At 39.5% G+C, this 21,352-nt stretch overlaps 1 protein-coding gene and 1 long non-coding RNA gene across 12 annotated transcripts in view; both read right to left on the bottom strand.

Annotated features, from left to right (window-relative positions):
• Positions 1-6,821: 6,821 nt before the first annotated feature.
• On the bottom strand, positions 6,822-15,245 carry LOC128153951 (uncharacterized). The gene is made up of 3 exons (XR_008239171.1): positions 13,513-15,245; positions 8,522-8,604; positions 6,822-8,240 (listed from the first exon to the last, which is right to left on the bottom strand). It is a non-coding gene; the product is annotated as an uncharacterized LOC128153951 (long non-coding RNA).
• A 1,974-nt stretch (positions 15,246-17,219) lies between these two features.
• Positions 17,220-21,352, bottom strand: part of KIAA1210 (KIAA1210 ortholog) — a 45,806-nt gene continuing 41,673 nt past the window's right edge. For 10 of the 11 annotated variants that reach the window (XM_052813518.1, XM_052813516.1, XM_052813522.1 and 7 more), the window contains one exon: positions 17,220-19,453. In XM_052813518.1, the coding sequence (XP_052669478.1) occupies positions 19,281-19,453 (173 nt within the window). In that variant the 3' untranslated portion in view covers positions 17,220-19,280. The remainder of the gene's footprint in view (positions 19,454-21,352) is intronic. The other variant, XR_008239102.1, reaches the window with a different exon arrangement.

Here is a 21,352-nt window from a genome sequence, read left to right as displayed (position 1 = left end):
AGGCAATGAAAGGACTATTTTCAGTGAAGACCCCTTAACAAGAAGTTCTATAGGATTTTCAAAGTCCTTGTCTTTATAGAAAAAGCTAAAGAATAGTTTTATTCATTAACCTAACATTGAGAGAAGTGACTCCATATCTTATTCTACTAAAAATGTGTAAGAGTTGCCAAAATTTTTAAAAGTTACGTATGTATGGGCTGCTCCTCTTGCCTTGTCATTTAAGCAAGATGTAGCATGCTTGTGGCTTGCTGCCTAAGTCCCAACCACCTCCGGTATCAGAGATTGGCTTGCTGATCTCTTATGTAAGCTTGTTCAGGCCCTGTATTTATTTTAGAATCCAGGGCACAGGCTACGACTGTATATGGTAAGCCAACAACTAATTATGTCAAGAAGACTGCTGTTTTCTGTAACAAAATACATTTGCATTTGAGTAAAGGAAGTGTTTTGGTTTAAGTGCTTTTCCATCAGGAAATAGTAAATAGTCAAAACTGAAGGGAACATGTTGATTTAAACTATTCCTTTTAAGTCATGATTTTAGTTTTGAAAGCTTTAAGAATGGTTATAAAAAAGTGGTGTTTAGATGCAGTATAAAGCAGAGAAAATTTAAACCAAATATAGGATAGCAAATTATTTCCCAACTACTTGCTCACTGTGTTCTCATTTTATAACACTGTACCTACACAGATTTATTCAAATGATATTTGAAATATTCTAAAGTCATCTACACTTACATAATGCTTCATATTAAAATTATCATCCCAAACTGCTAATGATTTCTATCATGTAAAGCAGGTCAAGAGAAGCTACTTATTCCAGTCAGCCTTTGCTTCCCAGTATAGTTCCCTGACACAGGAACCTGCACTGACTTCACTGGGACTTGGATCAGGACTGTGGGCCATACTAAGCAAAGGGAAGGGTATGTCGCACGATAGCTCCTGGCTGTTTACCTGCCACAGCTTTGAAAATGTTGCCATTCAGCTGTAATGTGCTTTTTATTCTGTGAATGGGATGCCACAAAATCCTGGAACATCTCTTAATGTGCTGTGGTTCTCTGTATGACTGACTGAAAGGTATTGCAACAGGTGTATCTTCAACAGATGTAGCTGACTTCTTAATTGAACAGTTATTTAGCCTCTGCTGCAGCAGTCATGGATTGACTGGTCTTTACTCCCTACTACTCAAAATCAGGAAGTAACAATGTAAGGTTATGTGATCTGCCATCCTCTTGGCCACATGTACAGATGAAAAAAGAATAGAAACTGCATTACTAAGCTATTGCAGGGCTGGGCTTGGTTTTTTTTAGAATGTATTTCTAATTTTCAAACAGATTTTTATCAGTAATACCAAGTTCTCCAACAACTACACAACAGAAGAACAGATTAAGTGGTGCTTACTAGTAAACAGTAATGTCATCAGGCCTTCTTTACCAGAAATGTTACATTTTTAACTAACCAGATAAATTGTATATTGATACCAAAAATTAATATACAGAGGCTACCTGAAAAACAGAGCATTGACATAAAGAGCAAGATTTGCTACGAAGACTAGCCTTCAGCTGCCACATACTGAACAGTTTACATCTTATGATAGGATGGCTTTCAAGTTGTTAAAGCAGAAAAAATACTAGCTGAAAGAATCTATATAATGAAAGCCTGCACATGCTGTCAAGACCAGTTTTATGCCAGTGTAACATCTTTTGTTTCAGTAGATCTGCTCTTGATTTATAATGCTATAAATGAGAGGAGAATTAAGCTATTTATGTAAGTGACTTTATTTACATAACTGACTTATGCTGTATTATGTGATGGAAGAGAAAACCAAGCACATGCCTTTTTTGTGTTTTTCTGTGAGCTCCAGAAAGATTTTGTAAGAGTAATGCTAGTAATAGTTTTCTCTATGTGACATATTAGAAATTCAGTCTCATCCACATGGAGGTTTTATCATGAGTAGAATACATGGTAATAGATGACACGATAATGTGGAAGAATTTTAGCAAGTCTGCAGACAGTCTAGAAAATGTGAATGCTGAACATCACAATTTAGACTGTAAGTTAGTTCAACAAAGCAATTGTTATTCAGGCTCTTCCTTGGATGAGTCAATGATTTGTACTGTGACTATTAGTACTGAATGTACCATCTAAAATTCATTTTGAAAGATTACTGAAGCATTAATGATTTAAAAGTGGTTGCTACAAGTATTTTTTATCAATGAGAAGCCCAAGCACTATCAAGGCTAAAAAGCATACACAAGGATTTTCAACATAGTGGAATTAAGTTTTTTCACATGCTTTTACTTTGTTTTTTACTCCTTAGTGAATGATGACTATATAATATTTAGGAAATCAGGGTCAGTAGAGTAAATGTTCCTGTAGCAATTTGGCAGACACACCTTTCATAACTCATAAAGTCACTACTGGAAAGGCACAACTGGGTCACAGAAGTGCATGGTGGGATGCTGCTTTCCAGTTATGCAACCAGGGTAACTAAAGGTTAGAGCAAGCACTTGAATAACGAGCTTTTTGCCAGAAAGAATAGAACAGAAAAACACAGTGTTTTTAAATGCTGGCTTCTGAGCAGCAGCCGCCTAACGTGTCTAGTTAGGAGTCATCAAACCGAAATAGAACCGGATGCGTCAGAACTTTGAAGAATGGCAGTTCAACATCCCAAAAGAAAAATACATCTGCTTGTATTCCAAAAGCAGATCCTACCGGTTCTCTCATTCCAATAGATGATACTAGAGCCATTTGCAGCATGCTGCTCCGCTTTTTCTCCTGGCCCACTGTAACTGGCTTTCTCACTCATCTCTTGTCTTCTTACTTTCTCCATCATCCAGTAACATCTCCAACTTTAAGGAATTCCACAGTTTGCCTTTGTTCTCTTTCCTGCTTCTACATAAATGTTACTGGATTACTTCTAATAAATATAATTATTGCAGAATTCTTACCTAACTTCTGACAGAGGAAAGAAGAGAGAAAGGAGGTTTTGTTTCAACACTATAAAGACTTTCCAAGGTTTAGAGGGCTAGGATCATAGCCCAAGGGCACAAGTTATGACATTAACTAACAAATAACTCCCATCAAGTTTGGGGATACTAGTTACAAAAACTGAACACTATCGCAAAAAGACTAAATAAAATGGTGTTCTTTCAATCACAATTACACCTCCTGTTACAGCTGCACACCAGATAAATATATTAATCAAAATGACCTCATTTTAGGCATGCGTAGCAGTGTGTTATATAACCATGTTAAGTATGCTATTTTATTTCCCTCTTGCCAAGGAGAAATTGTGTTTGTCTTACAAGAGTTCCAAATAAGTCTGGTTATAAAGTGATGGGGAAAAGAACAGGAGGGAGAGACGAAAGTGAGAGAATTAATAAGCAAAATGACTCATTCCCTGAGTGCAGAGGTGATGTTGCACTCCGCTTAAATCTCAGTTGCTCTATAGGAAGCTAATGTTGTCACCAGCAGTCTCAGTATTCCTAACATGCCCAACATTTCTCAGGATGGGAAAAACAGATATGTTACAAGGATGGAAACTACATCTTTTCAGACCTCATCGGTTCACAGCATTCCTGTTTTGTTTTCAAAGCTGTTTGTGAAGGCTGCCTCCATAAACAAGGAGTTTGCAGAATCTCCTGCCACTCTTTTTGTTGCTCACTTCTTCGGTGAAAAGTGGCATTCAATTAATTCTTTTCTAGTGCTACTAATGATGCTTTAAGCAAGCTCAAAAGCACCCTTAAAAGTAGAATACATCCCCACACACTCATAACAAGGCTGAGACTTGTCTAGATTTATACTGCACTACAGAAAAAAAGGACCAAGAGGCGTACATTTTTGCAATGTAAGATCACTCAGCCAGAGAACTCTGATAAGTGCTGAAAATGTGAAAAACAAATGGCAGGGTATGCATTTCCCATTTGCTCAATACACACACATAAAAGAAACACTGTGTAGGCTTCACTGCAGCATACCAGTGCATCCAAAACTCAAAGGTTAGTTACATAAATGATAAGGCGTGGGCTTAAATGCTTCATTCAGCTTGTTAATTACTTGCTTTGTGGCCTGAGCCAATGTTCTGAAACAGGTTCATCCAATATTGTGTTGCTTCCTCTGAATTTTCATTTAGTGTATTAAGCTGAAGTGCTGGGAACAATTTGTTGCAATACCTAGGAAGAGTCTGCTTTCTTTTCAAGCAATTTACAGAACAAACTTACTCAGACTAATCCACAGATGCTCTTTAAATGTCCTCGCTATTTCAGAAAATTATGAAATTTAATTCTTAGAGCATTCTCGTCAAATAATGGAACTGCTGGCTGCATAAACATATATGTATTATTGGCGTATGTTTTGAGGGTTCCTTCTTTGCGTTCTTTTTAATCTACACATCCAACGTGGGGAAATGAATGGTGGTGTGTTAGAAAACTCTCAAAATAAAATACTTAGCGTGTCTCTGGCAGAAAACTAGTAGAAGCTATGTTTTAATAGTAGAGGGAAATATTTCCACCTTCAGTTCAGTCAACTGGGATACCTAGTTGATGAGTCAGTTTAATACCATGGCTATGAACAAGCCTTCATTATTGAACAGCCTATCCTAAAGACAGACAGACCACCTATCTATTTCACGAGATGTGCAAGCAGAAACGGAGGTTTAGAATTCCTTATCTCTGTGGAAATAAATCATATTGTATTTGGAGCAAACTGTAGTTTTACCATGAGATATCTCATCAAGATTGTACCTGGGAATCCCATCTAAGATTCACTTCAAACAACAGAATTTGTTTTAAAAATAAAACTGCATAACTTGCCTTGTTTTCATCAGTGTACACTTGCAGACATCTTGATTTCTAACTAACTCACTCAGACATGGGCTAAGCAACCTATTGAGACCTTAAATTTAACAGCTACAGTGAAGTGGAAGCAAACTGAATGCAAACATTTCAGAAGATTTTGACTACCAGCATTTTAAGATTGTAATGAATATCCTTCAAACCTCACCTTTCTATTTCTACATGAAGGCTCTGTCTTTTTCCTCTATGATAAGGATGCCACTTAGAGATTTCTGAGTCACAAATGCAGATTAGCATTTGGATTTGAATTACAAGTCAAAAAAGGGAGGTTGACTGAAACAAAAATCTCATCTGGTCTATTATATGGACCAACTGCAAAATATAGATTGCAGCTGCAAATCTGGGCTGGAGCTATCTGGCAGTATGCACTGCTGTGTGAAAGGTGATGAGATTATCACATTGCCACTCTCCATATAACCTCCTTTCTACATCGTTCTCCAGATTTTTCAGGAATATTACTTCTGAGGTTGCTCATTCCCTTTGGTTCTGCATTTCATAGTCTCTACCCTACTTGTACTGGCTTGCTTTACTTTCCACATTTCGTTATTTCCTACCCATGGGCCACATCATATCATATCATTTCATCAATATTTCATCAGAATAACTCCCTGCTGGAATCAGTATGGATTTCTGCTTAAAAATTGATACCGCAATATGGCCCCACATTTCTATCCTTATGCACCTGTTCCTCTTGAGTTACAATCCCTCTGTGTCTTAATGCTTCCATTCTTCATATTGCTCAGAACATCAGCGTATTCTTAACTATACTTAAACTATCAAATGAATACAATTTCTAAGTTAGAACATGTATAAAAATGCCTTTTCTGTTAGCAAGTGAGAATCGACCACGCTATTTAGCTGATTTCACTACACAGATCACTTTTGTCTTCAGGGTAAACATTGTTTCTTCAAATTGAAGATGAAAACTGCAATTAAATATAGGCCACAGATGTTCAGGATGCAGACGACAAAAATATAGGTTTCATAACTCGACAGTTATGCAACCAGTTGCTTTTCACATATTAAAATGAACATTTAATTTTATGCTCTTATTTGCCCTTAATCTAAACACAAATAAACCTATAAGGGGTCCTTAAAATGGTGAGACTTAAAGAAAGATGTTCCTGATCTATTTTAATCATTGATAGTACTTTCCTCAAGTTGTTCATTGTTTTCTAATTTAAATTCAGATCCCAAATACTCAGACATCCAGTTCTCCATTGCATTAATGAGACACCTAAATAACTTTGGGGATATCAACCTTAATTTTGTCACAGATCTGGTAAAGGCAAGACTATTTTAAAATAAGGTCATTATATATATATATATATATACACACATATATATGTTATTTACCTTACCTACTGAATCTCATTTAAAGTGTCTACCCTGATAGTCAAAGTCCTCTCTGGGACTGGCTGCATGACACCCTGCAGCAGTGAAACTCTCATCTAATACAGCACGGTCATAGACGCAAGAGCCAAAATTTTTATAGCAGCTGAATCTAGACCATGGAATTTAATCCCTTAGCAGATAAAAATGATCAGGGGACTAAGCACTTTCTGTACTTACATAAAAATCCTTTTCTTCAACTTAGCTTCCCTCTAGTAAATCACACATACTAATTCTCTCACGCAAAAATAAAGAAACCAACCGAACAAGTTGTTCTGTTTGCTGACTGTAAATGGAGACAGAATGCAAATATGAGAGAATGTTCTTCTTACAACTGTTTATACTTTTAGCTACACACACACACACGCACACACACGGTGACTAGCTGCAACGTGGAGTGGATGGCACAAGGGATGGGTGGGACAGATGCATTGTGAAATATGGAAGAGAAGGTATACAACTCTGTATGAGAGCAAACTTCTTCAGTTTCAGCATTCACACAATTAAATTCTTAAATATACTGGAGACACTTGAATACTTTGGCAGTATGACCACTGTTCACAGAATGAGAAATACAAACTGAAAGGCTTGCTACGCGTTTAGTAGGTTTTTTTATACTAAGGCCACAAAGCACTAACTTAATAATAAAAACAATAACAACCAAAAGCAGAATAGGAAGACAACAGGTTTGCCCAGAGTCAATAAAGGCAGTAATTCCCAAAACAAGTGATTTTTCATGATGAATGAGATAGGCCATGCAGATATCTCAATTTGTATTTTACATCACAATGTGACTATACAGAACTGGTATGCTTTTATTTTTAAGCTAAAGAAGTTTAATTCAGACATGACACAGAGCCTCACAATACCGTTTTGCAGCCATTTTAAAAGCAGAATTGTAATTTGGAGAATGCAGATAAGAAGAGATAAGAGCCTAAGATTTCTTAGAACAAAATCCATGTAAACATCTAGAAGAGCTCTTGACCCTTTTGCAATGCCTGAGGAACCGGAAAACTACACAAACAAGGCACTTAATAAACTTGAATTACAGCTGCTGGTATAAACACCTAATGTGTGCGTCTGTTCATTCCGGGTCCCCACAGCCTTGCAAAGGCAGAATCAGCTGTTCCCAACCCCTGAAGAAAATCTTCATTAATCTCTTCTAAGAATCTGACACAAGTCAGTTGGGTTTGTCAGGTTCAGCCAAGCTGCATGAGTCGGGTCACACAAGTCAAGAATAGAGTTTTACTGGTAACTCAGAGAAAGACAGAGAGATGGTTGTTTTAAACCCCCTATAATAGCCCGTCTGAATCTGGCAGGCCAGTTCCTCTCCACAGCACAAAGCAAGCTTCTCACAGTTTCTAAATGAAGCACAAAGTCCTTAATGCAGTTACTAAATGAGAAGTGGCATCTCAGTGGGCTGCCTCAGTGGATTAATTTTAAATGCATAATTCAATATAGACCCACATAAACCTTTATGAATAGAAATAGAGGTTATATAAGCATGTCCTTACAGCATATACTGCAAATTTAAAGGCCAGTTTGAGTATAAGTCAACTCTGTCTTTTATTAATATTTTCACCTTCCCATTGGTTCCTTTCTCTAGCAAATGTGCTAATCAGATTACTTTCCCCACTCATACATTGAGATGCCTAAAATAAAAACAGCATTTCATTGCCAGAGACCAACTTTTTTCCTCAATCCTTTAAGAAAAGTTTACGTTGGGCTTGTTCTGAGGAGGCAGGTTGCATCAGTAATAGTTGAGCAAAGGCAGTGAATGCGAAACCTTCGTTTCATATTGGTCAAAGTTAAACATCCAAAAGTCCTGCATGGACCTGCATGTCTCACAAAGTCTTGTCTCACAAGAGCAGAAAGGCTGCTGGACAAGCTTCTACAGAAAGCCCGTGCTAGGAGGCAAATTTACATCCCTTTTATGTCCCAGGAAACATCCTTGGGCAAGTTTAACAAGGTATCAGGTAAGAGCAAAGTGGGACATCTCCTAAAAACAAGACAAAAGCTCAATGTCTACTCCTTGCCTTCTTTGGAGCCAAAACACACACACTCTTCAGGGAAACCAGAATGGAAACCAGCTTCCTACTTTCAGCCCTTCCTAGCTAGACAAAATTGGTCTGCCAGCTTTAGACACACAGGCACTTCACTACTTCTGCTACCATAAATGGTCACAGGTTCATCAGTTTAGCTATAAGTTTTGTGCTTTAAGTATAGTTGTTGACTGATCAATTCAAAGACTTCAGAAAGCCAAAATGAATTAAGACCTACCTCAGAACTATTTTTCATGTGGTAGATGAATCATTTCCCATAAATCAATTTCTTCCAAACCAATAATGGTATACTTCACTGCACTACAAAAAAAAAAAAAAAAAAAAAAAAAAAAAGATTAGTTTGATGATCCCAGAAATATAAAGATAGTCATCTTTTTAGCCAGGGATTAACATTACCTTCAAGCAAGGTAAATCCCTAGCCCACTGAATGCCATTTTGCAAAACTGACTGGCAGCTTCACCAGTTAAAAAATATGTCTAAATTGTTACTACAATTTATTACTAAACATAATCAGATTAATTAAAGTCAGAATGTCAGGCTTGGGCTATTAATACAAATATTTATGATTACATGTTGATAGCAGCAGCTATTCTGCTATTAGGCTGTACATTAACAGATTGAGTCCAAAATGAACACAGTTTATAAGAGCTAGAAAATTGCATGGGTTTAAAAACAAAAAAAAATCCACCAAATATCCCCAAGCTTTGAGAGAGTTCAGATCCCGATCTGGACCAGAGCAGCGCATCTGAATTACAGTTCCACAACACACAGAACCAAAACCTTAATCATATACTTGCTGAACTCTGGAGAACTTTATGTCTAGCTCAAAATGTAGCTTTCTATCTTGGGTCCACCATCAATGTAAACATAAATGAAGAACATTCTGTGAATGACTGCGGAAATGCCTACACTGTGTTTTGCAGGGAGATGCAAGTTTGCTCTGCTTTCTCTCAGAGTCAGGCAGACGTCAGTCGGTTCTAACTTAAAAGCCATTACGCCACAGGCACTGCGTTACATCAGTAATACTGTACAACAGATGACACGTGGTGGCACCCAGTCTGGTGCCAACTCACATCCCCACAGCTTTGAACGTGAACCAAGTTAGCCATGGTCCGCCTGTGAATTCTCCCACTTTGTGAAAGTTCAGTGGAAGAAATGTCTGCAGTGACATCGAGGAACTCAAAGCAGCCAATAAAATAGTATTTTTAGTAAGAAACAGCTATTAATTACAAGTCAAGTTCTGAAAGGGCTACCTAGGAAACACATATTTATTCAACCATTTTTTCACTGTAGACTATCAGACAGTGTGAATTTGGGGCAATTTCCCCCAACTTCAGCACAGTTCTGGCATAGCCAGGAGGAGACTTGACCCCAAGTTATTTACTGAGATTTATTTTTGAGCAATGCAGAAAGAAAAAGGCCCAATTATAATCTTATTTAGACCAAATTAATTCCACTGGCTTTAGTAGATTTGTTCCTGACTGACAGAGCTGTTCCCAAGATCTGAAAGAAAGCCCAAAGCGCCACTTAGCACTGAAATCCTTCTTGTTATTTCACATTTCTTTGGAAAATTGCATAAAGTCTGTTGTTGTTTAAGTCACTCCCTGAAAGAAAAAAATCTTTGATTGCAGTACTGTGGTTACAGACCCATACTGTTAATAAAAACAAATGCAAAAGTCTAGCAAAACTATCAGTTCTGTCTGGAAAATTGTTGGGTTTATCTGCTCAGTCAACACAAAAGTGTGTGCGCACGCTTCTGAAATTCCCATTATCAAGCACAGTAAGAAGACTGACAAGCTGCCTGTCCAAGGCAAAGAAATCAGATGTTCCAGTAACTCTGACTCTGGACACCACCAGCATTGCTGGCTCAACTTCTTTCCCATGGTAAAAGCTACGAGAAATTCATTTTGAAGACCAGGTTATTAGGCAATGGCCTTGGTTACATCAGCACAGCAAGGGAAACACTAGGGGAGAGTATATAAATGTCAAGGCTCTGCGCCTGCGAGATGGCAGCAGCCTGCAGCGTGCCTGCAGGATGCCAAGCCACTGATCTCAGCCGGGCACAGGCGCTGCCGCCCTCCCGCAGCAGCAGAGCTCAAGGCTGGCTCAGACTCTGGCACGCACAGCAGCCCCAGCGCAGGGCTGGACGTGCCAACCCCCTGGTTCACCCCGTTGCACCCAAGCCAGGTTTCAGCACTGCTGGCCAGGGCAGAGAAGGTGAAGCAGGGAGGGGAACAGGCTCTGGCTTACCTGAAGTCTCCACAGAGGGGTCCAGGCATCCCACTGCTCCATCCCAGCTCCCTCTGCTATGTCACTAGCTTTCCAGGGATACAAACTGTCTCTCTAAAGGAATGGCATGCTCTAAAAATTAATTAGTCATGGCAGTACGTCTGTTATCATCTCATTTTTGAGCCGCTGCCTTCAAAGGAGAAATCCATAAGAAAAAGGATGGAACAAGATATAAACCAGCATTAACAAATTACATACCCACCCGATTCCAGTCAATTCCAGTGACTTTGGTGAAGTTGCAAATGAGACTGTCGCTACATGTGAACTGAAACTATTGGGCCAAATCAGTGGCATGCAAGTCATAAGGCCACCTGTGCTGCAGGAAACCCACTGAACTAAATTAATTAAACATACTATGAGAGACACCGGAGATCACATCTGGACAACGACTGGCAGCAGCTCACTCATGAGAGTCCCTAAACTGAAGCTGCACAAATATTTCTCTTGATGTATTGCAGTAGGGAGCTTCTGTCTGAAAGTAAAGCAAAATGTACTGTAGAGCGGGGTGCCTGTTGGCACAGATGCAAGCACACTGCATTGAGCAGCTACTCTTCATCTGGATTTCAAAGACTCTCAGAAGTGACTTATCAAACTTGGCTTTAGGGGAGATGCATTTGCTTGGAACTTCTGACTGATGCCAGGAGATCCTTCAGGTAACACCAACTGGGGGTGCATTACCCAGGAATAAGTGAAGACCTTCACACCCAGCAAGTCTAAGCCAAACACATCTCCTCGAGGTGTTAGACTGATGACAGCCCCAAAGCCACACCAACCTGGTTACCAGACCTGGATTCCCAGAAGCGAGTGGTAACACCCAACTTTTCCCCCATCCAAGGGTGGTTGGACTCCAGATTGCAACATTACGCTTTGTCACAACAGCCCGTGCCATTTTAACCTCCAAGTTATATTGCTTGAATTTGCATGACATGATTGACTACCAAAAAAATAACACATTTTTCTGAAAGATTTTGTTCCATTTTGCTTAAACATCTCTTAAAAGGGGCCAAATCCAATTTCCACTGTGGCCAGTCAACAACAGGACTAGACCTGTAGTCTACCTTTCAACAGGCCACACATGGTCAGTACAAGCCCATACTGATCCATGCTAGAGTGCTTTGCAGAATTTGGGCTTTAGTAGCAAGTCATGCTCTGAAACTATTAAATAAATAGCAAGTAAAAAGTGATGTTGATTCTTCTAGCATTTTACATGCAATGTACATATTCACAGTTATTATTCTACCACAATATGTAGTACTTCTCACAGCCAAAGTTCTTCTTTTATAAACAATGTAAAGTAAGGAGACAGTTATTTTTATAAGGGATCATAACATTAAGAATGCTTATGTAATAAATTGTCCTGTCAAAATGGAAAAAAAAACCCCAAAACATAAAATGAGGCTCTATTCTGATTTCCTTTCATGCAAGTACAGATCAGGTCACTCATCTTTGGGTAAAACTCCCTTTACCAATGAAATACTCTACTAAAACAGATATATATTCCTCCTCTTTGAAATACGTATGATTCAGGATCCAAACTGAGTAAACGCCTCTTGTCTTTAAAACACAACTCTAGTTTAATGTAGATATATCCCAATTTGTACATCTAGCTGTGTCAGAAAAGTCACTTTTATTTACTCCTGTATGAATGAAACATACTTCCATAGCTCACAAAGTCCAATGAAGTTATTTCATGCCACATGCACAACTAGTAAAATGCTGCACCTTTGGGGGGCACATCACCCCTCCATTGCTTCTCAATGACTGTCACTTTACTCCATTTGCCCACGTCACCAATGACATAGGTATTTAGCAGAGCAGGAACAACGCACTTGCTAGGAGCCAGCCAGCAACATCTTCTCCTGCTTTGTTAGCTCTCAACGGTACTGATGACATCATTAGGGAAGGCTGCTGCATGTAATTTAAACGCTATGGAAACACAACACAGCCCCAGGACTTCGACCCTTTCCCATACATTGCTGCAGTTGCTACAATGAACTTATTGTGTAACTTGGAAAAACTTACCTCAATGCCACAGAAACATATTCCTGAGCAATGCGGAAAGCTTCTAATTTTAAAGCAATCAACTTCACCCTTCTGTGTTGGAAAAATACCTGTGAATCAAAACTAAGTTGGAGCCAGAATAGTATAATAGGAAAAAATGTAATGAAGTATTAGCTTAACAAAGTAGGTTAGGGTGAACTTTGAACAAGGCAGCATTGCCAGTATTGATACGTATGTGATCTTGGATTTGTCAGCTTTTCATCAGATTTCTGTAAAATATGGCTGACTACAAAACAGGTTAAGTAACAAGGGGTTTTGAACCCACAAATGAAAAGTAAGAATACTTAGAGAGAGAAGCTATGTTTTTTTTAACAGAACTATTCTGAGGCAGATAGAAGAAAGGCTGGAATGAGAGTTTCAGGTACCAAAAAACCTTCTCCATTTAGGTTATTTATGTCAATCAAACCCTTCTTGCTGCCTTTTCATTTCTACATCATACAAAATTATATCAATTAAATACTCCACTCCTCAGCCATTTTCATACCTGTTTCTTGTTCAGTGACTAACTTGGTTTATAGATCAGTCAAAGAATCGACAGTTAATAATCCTGTTTAAATAATCTGCCTCTAGATCTTTCTTCTTTTAACTGCCTCTAAAAAATAAACAGCTATTGAAATAGCTTATTTTTAAATCTCTCCTAGCACAATAAGAATAATAATAGCATCTCACATTTTCCATAGTCAATAATCTGCCCCTCAAGTCAGGTGAAGCTGCTAAACTTTGGCTTCGCTCACTTCTGAGAAGCTGCATTTTTAACACACAGATCATACAGCAGTTCCATTTAAAGTGCTGCACTGCTGTGGGTTTGACCAGCAAGTCACCACATGCTTTGATTTGCAGTGCAATCAAGGTACTCACCTGCTTAATGTGGTTCAGAATAAGGAATGAGGTCAGGTAACAAAGCGTTACCTCTCCTGGACCACATAAAGTGGAAATGTACGGACTGCATCGAATGAAAGAAGAAAAAAAAAAAAGCTGTGGATGGCAGTGAGCATCTTTGATGTATTTCCATTCATTTACAAGAACATATGAAGTTCTGCTTCCCCATGTGCAGAGAGAAGAGACGCATGAAGAGCTTCACTACTTAAAGGCCCCTTCCAATACCTTTCCTTGGGCTTAGACACAACCCACTATGGAAAAGTAATTTGAATTGTAGCTTCCCACTCTAAGCCTTTTGTTTCTCAGCTTGAACTCTCATTCTTCCCTAGTCATTCACCTTCATCCAGCCATGCCCCTTCATCCATCCAGCTGGAAATACCTGAGCAACCGTTTTATTCTGGGAAGACGCATGGTTTTGTGTTCCAAGTTCAGAATTCACAGTTTATTTCACCTGCCTACTTCCATAAAAGACATTAAAAAACATTTTCAATGAAAACCAGAGTTTTCACTCAACCTCTGCACCAAGAACGAACCCAGACCATAACAACAATAGCCTGTAACAAATATTGATGCTTTGGGTGCAATACTTCCTGACAACATAGAAGACACAGAATGCAACAACTACAGCAAGTGAGAAATCAAGGTCAGAATCTTAAACAGGTGCTCAGATTCCCCAAATATGAGAGGTTCCACATCATTATTACTAACATTTTGGTGACGGTTGATGAGACAAGTTTGTCAAATCTTATAACCAGGATAAATCTCTAACAAAAACATAGGTAGGCTAACACACACTAGAGGAAAAGACAGAGACGTTTGCCTTATTTATTAGGCTGCTAATCACATCTCTCATTACCAGTATCCTTCAGATCTATCACCTTCCAGTAGCAGCTCTAAAGGACAAAGTGTCTTCACAGGCTAATCTCTTTCCTGTATTGATCTCAAAAGCACTTAACAGAGCAGGTGGCACAAACTCAGGAATTACAGCTTTTCTAAGCTGAGAACTTCTACTGTAATACTTCAAAACAAACTGCATTTAATATTTTAGACTACAGCACTGAAAAAGACATAATGTAATCCTAGTTAGGGGGCCCCTCTCTATCCAAACTTTCTAACATGAAAAGGGCTAGTGTTTAGTGTTTTCAATATGGTTAGTCTTTCCTCATTATTCTAAGGCTTTCCTTCTAAGTATGGTAATTGAAATGAGTATTGGTTCCTCAGTTATATCTGAATTTTAGAAATTGTTCTTTGGGTCTCTTTAAGGAGATGTGTATACAAGATTCTCGTAATAAAAGTGTTGTCGGAGTTGTGCTAGAGCAGAATTGTGTAGCTTTGGAAATTTTGGAGTCTTTTTCCCTCATTTAAACTGACTCATTTCCTCTTGTCCACAAACCCACTTAATTACCAGCTGGATGATAACATAACAGATTCTCTTTTGGCCCAAGTCTTTACAGCTCACTGTTACAGCAAAAGGAATCTCCATAATCTACAGCTAGGTGCTTGCCAAGTTGCTGTTTGTCTCTCTAACCTCCTCCGTAAAACCATCAGATTCTACACCTGGCTGGGATGAAGATCAACCTCCAGCCAGGCAGCTGCTGTTCTAAGCAGCAGCATTAAAACGCCAAACTGCAATGATCTTTTGGGACACGTTCACGTATCTTCCTGCATGGCCTCACTGCAGGACTGAACTCACCATGTAATCCACCTTTCCCCATCATAGAATCATAGAATCATAGAATCATTTCGGTTGGAAAAGACCTTCAAGATCATCAAGTCCAACCATTAACCATGCCCCCTAAACCATGCCCTGGAGTACCCTATCCACTCGCTTTTTGAATACCTCCAGGGATGGTGACTCAACCACTTCCCTGGGCAGCCCATTCCAATGTTTGACAACCCTCTCAGTAAAAAAATTTTTCCTAATATCTAACCTAAATCTCCCTTGCCTCAACTTGAGGCCATTTCCTCTTGTCCTATCTCCAGCCACCTGACAGAAGAGACCAACACCCTCCTCACTACAACCCCCTTTCAGGTAGTTGTAGAGAGCGATAAGGTCTCCCCTCAGCCTCCTCTTTTCTAGACTGAACAACCCCAGCTCCCTCAGCCGCTCCTCATAAGACTTGTGCTCCAGGCCCCTCACCAACTTGGTTGCCCTTCTCTGGACACGCTCAAGCAGCTCAATGTCTTTCCTGCAGTGAGGGGCCCAAAACTGAACACAGGACTGGAGGTGCGGCCTCACCAGTGCCGAGTACAGGGGAACAACCACCTCCCTGCTCCTGCTGGCCACACTGTTCCTGATACAGGCCAGGATGCGATTGGCCTTCTTGGCCACCTGGGCACACTGCTGGCTCATATTCAGCCGGCTGTCAACCCGCACACCCAGGTCTTTCTCTGCCGGGCAGCTTTCCAGCCACTCTTCCCCAAGCCTGTAGCGCTGCATGGGGTTGCCGTGACCGAAGTGCAGGACCCGGCACTTGGCCGTGTTAAACTTCATACAATTGGCCTCAGCCCATCGATCCAGCCTGTCCAGATCTCTTTGTAGAGCCTCCCTACCCTCAAGCAGATCGACCCTGCCTCCCAACTTGGTGTCGTCTGCAATCATCGTCACCAATTCTCAGGGGCTTCTTGTAACAACAAGGTAAAGTTTTTTTCCCCACACTTTATAGCTCCAAAACCTCCATCGAATCACAAATAGAAACAGACCTCTCTGAAAGAGAGACCTCTCTGCATTAATGGAATAATGCATAATTCTCCGCATTAATGAAAGCCTCCGGTCTCCTTGCTGTAATAGCGCACATAAATGCATACTGAAATCTGCTTTCTGTAACACCGAGAACCCTTCTGCGCTCCTGGGGGATGGCACTAGCACCCTCTGCTGTCACACAGCAGCACCAAGGCCGGCTGAAACCCCAGTCACTGTATTGTGCACAGGGAATTTCAGGGACAGCTTTGTACATCCTCCACTAAAGATCCTGAGCCATAAAACCTCACAGTGACGTTCTGCCATGAACTCTGCACTTCAAGACAGCTTATTTTCAAAGACAGTGACTGTGTCTAGAAATAATCACCCCAAATGAGCTTAGATTAGTTATTTGCGCTGATCGAACACCTAAAAGCTACACTAGAATGACAGGAAATCAAAGCCATGCTAACAGAGCTACCAACTTCTACAAATGCATCAATAAGTCACTGATATTTCAATGTTTATCTTAAAACCCCATCTTCTAAAGTCTTGTGATTACATGAGGCTAGGTTTTGGTTTTCTCTCTACATGCTTTTTTTCTCTTGGTTGCAGAGAGAAACTTGAAAACATTGATTTCAGAAATCCAGAAGGCAAGTAAATTTCAAATGTAACACCACATGATTCTCATGGGTTTTTCTTCTTTTTTAAAGCAACCCCAAAATGTCTTACAGCAGCTGACTAGCAATACCAAAACACATTCAAACAAGTATTTACAAGGCTTCCTGTGACCACAAGTGCTAGCCTTCAAGCCAACCCTGTACTGAAAGAAGCAATAACTCCAGAACAAAAGGAGAGCCATCAGCTCTCTGGTGATGTTTTCAACTTTTAAATAGCTAGATCTAGAAAAGTCCATTAGTCTGACCAGCTGTGGTGATCAGTCCTAGGCCACACAAAATCATCTCAAAACAAGATCTATGCAGTATATCCATATATAGAGTCTATATTGACCAAAGACCTCTTTTTATTTTTTCCTTAATGAATGAAGGCCATCTACCACTCTCCTTTTCCCAGGAATTATATCATCATCACTGGCAACAGCATTTAATTGTAAACCAAATATGGGAATGGAATACAAAAGGGGTTTCTTCAAGACAAGGATTACAAAAACATATATACATACCAAACATAAAAGACAGAAACAATATTAAGATCAAAAGCAAACACAGGGAAAGAGAGATTATAGTATAATTTGCAGTACTTTGGGTGAAGTATCACAATCCACACTAATAAAAAGAGAAGAGAGCTTGCTGAGTATAGAAATGCAGATATTTTACACAGGGTCAGTAAGCTTGTGATGGGATGGCAGCTGTACAAAACTTCAGGAATCAAAGCTGAGTATGTTCATTTACATGACACTCAAAAGTTTCAGAGAAATACAAATGTTTCAGTTCTTTGTAAGAGAAGATATGCTTCCTAAAATAGAGAAAAACAAGTAGTAAAATAGGCATGGATTACCAAGCCAATGTGAAACTCTTACTCTGTCTGGTGTTAGTACAAAATAAACAGTATCTATAGCTTCAGTGAGCCTACTTGGGTGAGTAAGTTTTCACCTATATAGAAAAAAAAAATCACAGTCTAGCTCCTAATTAATACTGCTTTCAAATTGCAAGAGCTACATATTAAATTCAGGCCAAGACTGGAAGATTAAAGTCTTGCTTGAGCTGATCTGAAACCAAATTTTTTGTTTTGCAGTTAATCCTATCAATAGATAAAATTTTCCTTAAAAATACCTACCAACTTCCCAGCTAAAAACTGGGAACTGAACTCCATCAGCCAAGCCAGCCTTCAAATTTTGCACTGACTGTAAACAAAAACTACATAAATGTGCAATGCTGCAAAAACTGAAAAGGACCGGTAAGTGCCACTGCCACTTAAGCCACTAACATAATTTTACAAAGCTTCTTTTTCAAATGTTTGCTTCCTTCAAAGTCAATAGCAAAACTTCTGTCAACTTAAGTGACTGCAAGGCCGGGTCCTGAGAGAATAATCCTTTCCCAGCTGCACATTCTTAGACTGATGTTGAGTTACTGGCTAAAGACTGATGAGGCAAAGAGGAAAGCAGATGCCCCTTTTATCACTAATATTAAATACAATTGACTAAATACACATCCACATGAACATGGAGAGTAGAGTGGCATTTGTTGAAAACAAGATGCCACCTTGTAGGTAGCAAATAGTTCCCATCCCCAACATGCTCTTTAAGAGAGACAATTGGCTGAGGAATCTCACAAAAAATAAATCACTATTTGCCATAATCAAAGGACTTTTTTTTTTTGGTAGAATGCCCAAATTATCCCAGATTTCCAAAGGTGTAACGAAAAGCAGAGTATAGGCTAGAGTGTGGTGGTTTTCCAGTGCATGGGAGAGAACAGGTATGTGGCTCTGGGCCATTCCAGTGGGCATCAATGAGCAAAGCACAAGACCCACAGCGTTGTGACTTCAAACCACCCAAAAGCAAGAATTACTCCAACTCACAATGCTGTTTAGATCTTATAGCTACCACAAAACAGATCCATGAACAATCAGAAGCAAAGTCAGATTGCCCGTCCGAGAGCATTAGACAAAGAAGCGTGATGACATCAATGCCCATGAGTCATGATGTGTCAGTGCCCAGCATTATATCTATTTTATAGCATACATTAATTTCTTAGCCAAAGCCACATTGCACAAAATACTGTATGGTCTGCGGAATCTTTAAAAACATGTTTTGCAAGGGAAATGTTTCAAAAGCCTGAAGCATGTCTTCTTAGAACATCACTGTCAGATGTGTAAGGATATAACAAATTGACCAAGTTTTCCTAGTATTTGGTAGTAGGAAATGCTCAGCTTCCTAATACTTGAAATTAAGCCTATGATGGCATTTCTTCATTGTGTATTTACATACAACAGTCTGATCAGAAGTTTTAAGGCTCTTATTTCTCAAAAAAATTGTCACAGTAAAGAAGGGATTAAATGGAGTTAACGCGGCTATTGGCAATACAAAGAAAGATGCTTATGTCATTTGCTATTGTACAATCTGGGGCATTTCACTCCATGCTTTGGCTTTCTTCTTGGCCAGGGATAGCCACGGTGGTTCAGCAGGGCTGCATGGTGTCATTGGCAGGTTAGAGGAGTGTCTTGCTTCCTTTTCAACAGCAGGAGTCACAGATGCTTCCTGAGCAATCGGTCCAACTTTACCTGCCAACAACAAGATATCCATCACTCATCAGAAGGCTAGAGAGTTAAAAACTCAGTTTCTGCCAATATTTCCTTCTCTCTAAAGCAATTGTTTTACAGCCCAGAATGTTTGTGACTCAAAAATAAGTCAGAGGAATCATTAAACTGGGTATCACTAGCACTATCTGGTCCAGCTACAGCAACAGTGAGGACTAGCTGTTGCAACGGAAAAATTGATACTAAGCTGTTAATGAATAATCTGCCCATAAAAGAATCTTCTCCTCAGCCCCAACAGCAAGTGTCTAAGCCCTGATAAATGAAGAAGTTCTTCAAAATTCTTCAAGCATGTGGAGACTATAGCCCCAGGTATTCTTATAATTCATATTCTTGGCTAACTCATTTCTTAATCTTTTCAAACTCTTAATTTCCATGACAGTGCACAGCAAGGTGTTCCACAGGCTTATTCTGCTCTGTGAGTGCAAGAGAATCTAGGAATAAGACTCCTGAGTATGCAGGAAAATGGAAGCAAAATATCTGCAGGGCAAGGATCACCCCAGGCTTGCTGTGGGGTTAAAAGTAACTGGTATATGTTTTTCAACATTGAGAAGTCTTAAAGATTTTTTTTCAGTCTTCACTGCCAGCACAAATATTGCTCCAGCAATATTATTAAATACCAGGTAGGGATTAAACCAGTGTGTTATGTTCTTGGACTTGTAAGCCAAGAAGGTGGGATTCTGGTGGGGCTAAGTGTTCCTGTTCATGAAGCCTAACACAAGCTTGTCATCCTCACAAAGGATGGAGGAATACAGATAACAATCCCTGTATGGCTTTCAGTTACTATTTAGAAAAGGCCTCTTCCATCCATCTTGTTTGAAAATTTTCAAGATTAATGTCTTCAGACAGACAGCGTGGAATTGTGCTTCACAGAATACAGCTCTAAACAGAGGCAGCTCTCTCATTTCTCAAGACATGGTTCACAAGTCTTTCAACATCATGCTCTCTCCATCCATTCCAACCCAGGCAGTATCTCATTTCTGTATGTAAGTCACACTGAGAAAATTCAATTTTTTTCTCATACTTGATTACTCTGTGCGTGGCATGTGGCAGGCATGATGAGGCTGCTGTGTTCCAGCACAAGAACAGAGACCACATGGGGACTTGAGCAATGTTAAGTACAAAAAGCTTGAGCTTGCTTGCACTGAAATCAATGGAAAATGTTCATCAGCTCCATCAGTCACACCCCTGAGCAAAGCCAAAGAAGTTCCCTATCTCCACTCAGGAGGTCTCTGGTCTTTTAAAAATCCTGCTCTTTGGTAGTTCTTGCAGGAGGCAAGCTATAATTAGGAACACTGGAGGAAGTATACTATCCATTAAAAACAGGCTGCAGCTCTACTTATACAGCAAATTCTTCAGAAGTATCTAAGGTGATGTATGCATTTAAGTGTTACTGAAATTTTGATTTTGGAAATGAATTTTCACATTTTAGGAGACTTCCTTCTTTGTAATAAGCAAAAGTGAGTCTAAAGCCCTTTGCATGCTCCCAACAGCACAAGGTAAAACAAAACCCAAAACCAGTAGCTCATGCCTATTTGAGGGAACATAGGCTTTGGGACAAACCTTACCATGCTTAGGGTGAAGTGGGAGAGAGAAGAGGCAAGCGAAGTAATCTTCCCTTTGTTATGACATGGGCTGCCATGCAGCAGTAACAAAACAGTCACACGCAGTAAAGTAAGGATCTGATTTCTTGGAATTCTATTCCAAACTTAGCTGACTTTGAGCTATCCTGGCTCTTGCTGTTGTGTGCAGGATGCATGCATTGCACAGAAAACCTCAACCATCCATGAAGAAAACTGCTAACAGTTAACATAAGCCAAAAAGCATGATCCAAATTAATAACTCCTCTGGATATTAAATCTACAT

The sequence above is a fragment of the Harpia harpyja genome, chromosome 18 (genome assembly GCF_026419915.1).
Source record: "Harpia harpyja isolate bHarHar1 chromosome 18, bHarHar1 primary haplotype, whole genome shotgun sequence".
Taxonomy (NCBI): domain Eukaryota; kingdom Metazoa; phylum Chordata; class Aves; order Accipitriformes; family Accipitridae; genus Harpia; species Harpia harpyja.
This window is presented reverse-complemented; position numbering and strand designations above follow the sequence as displayed.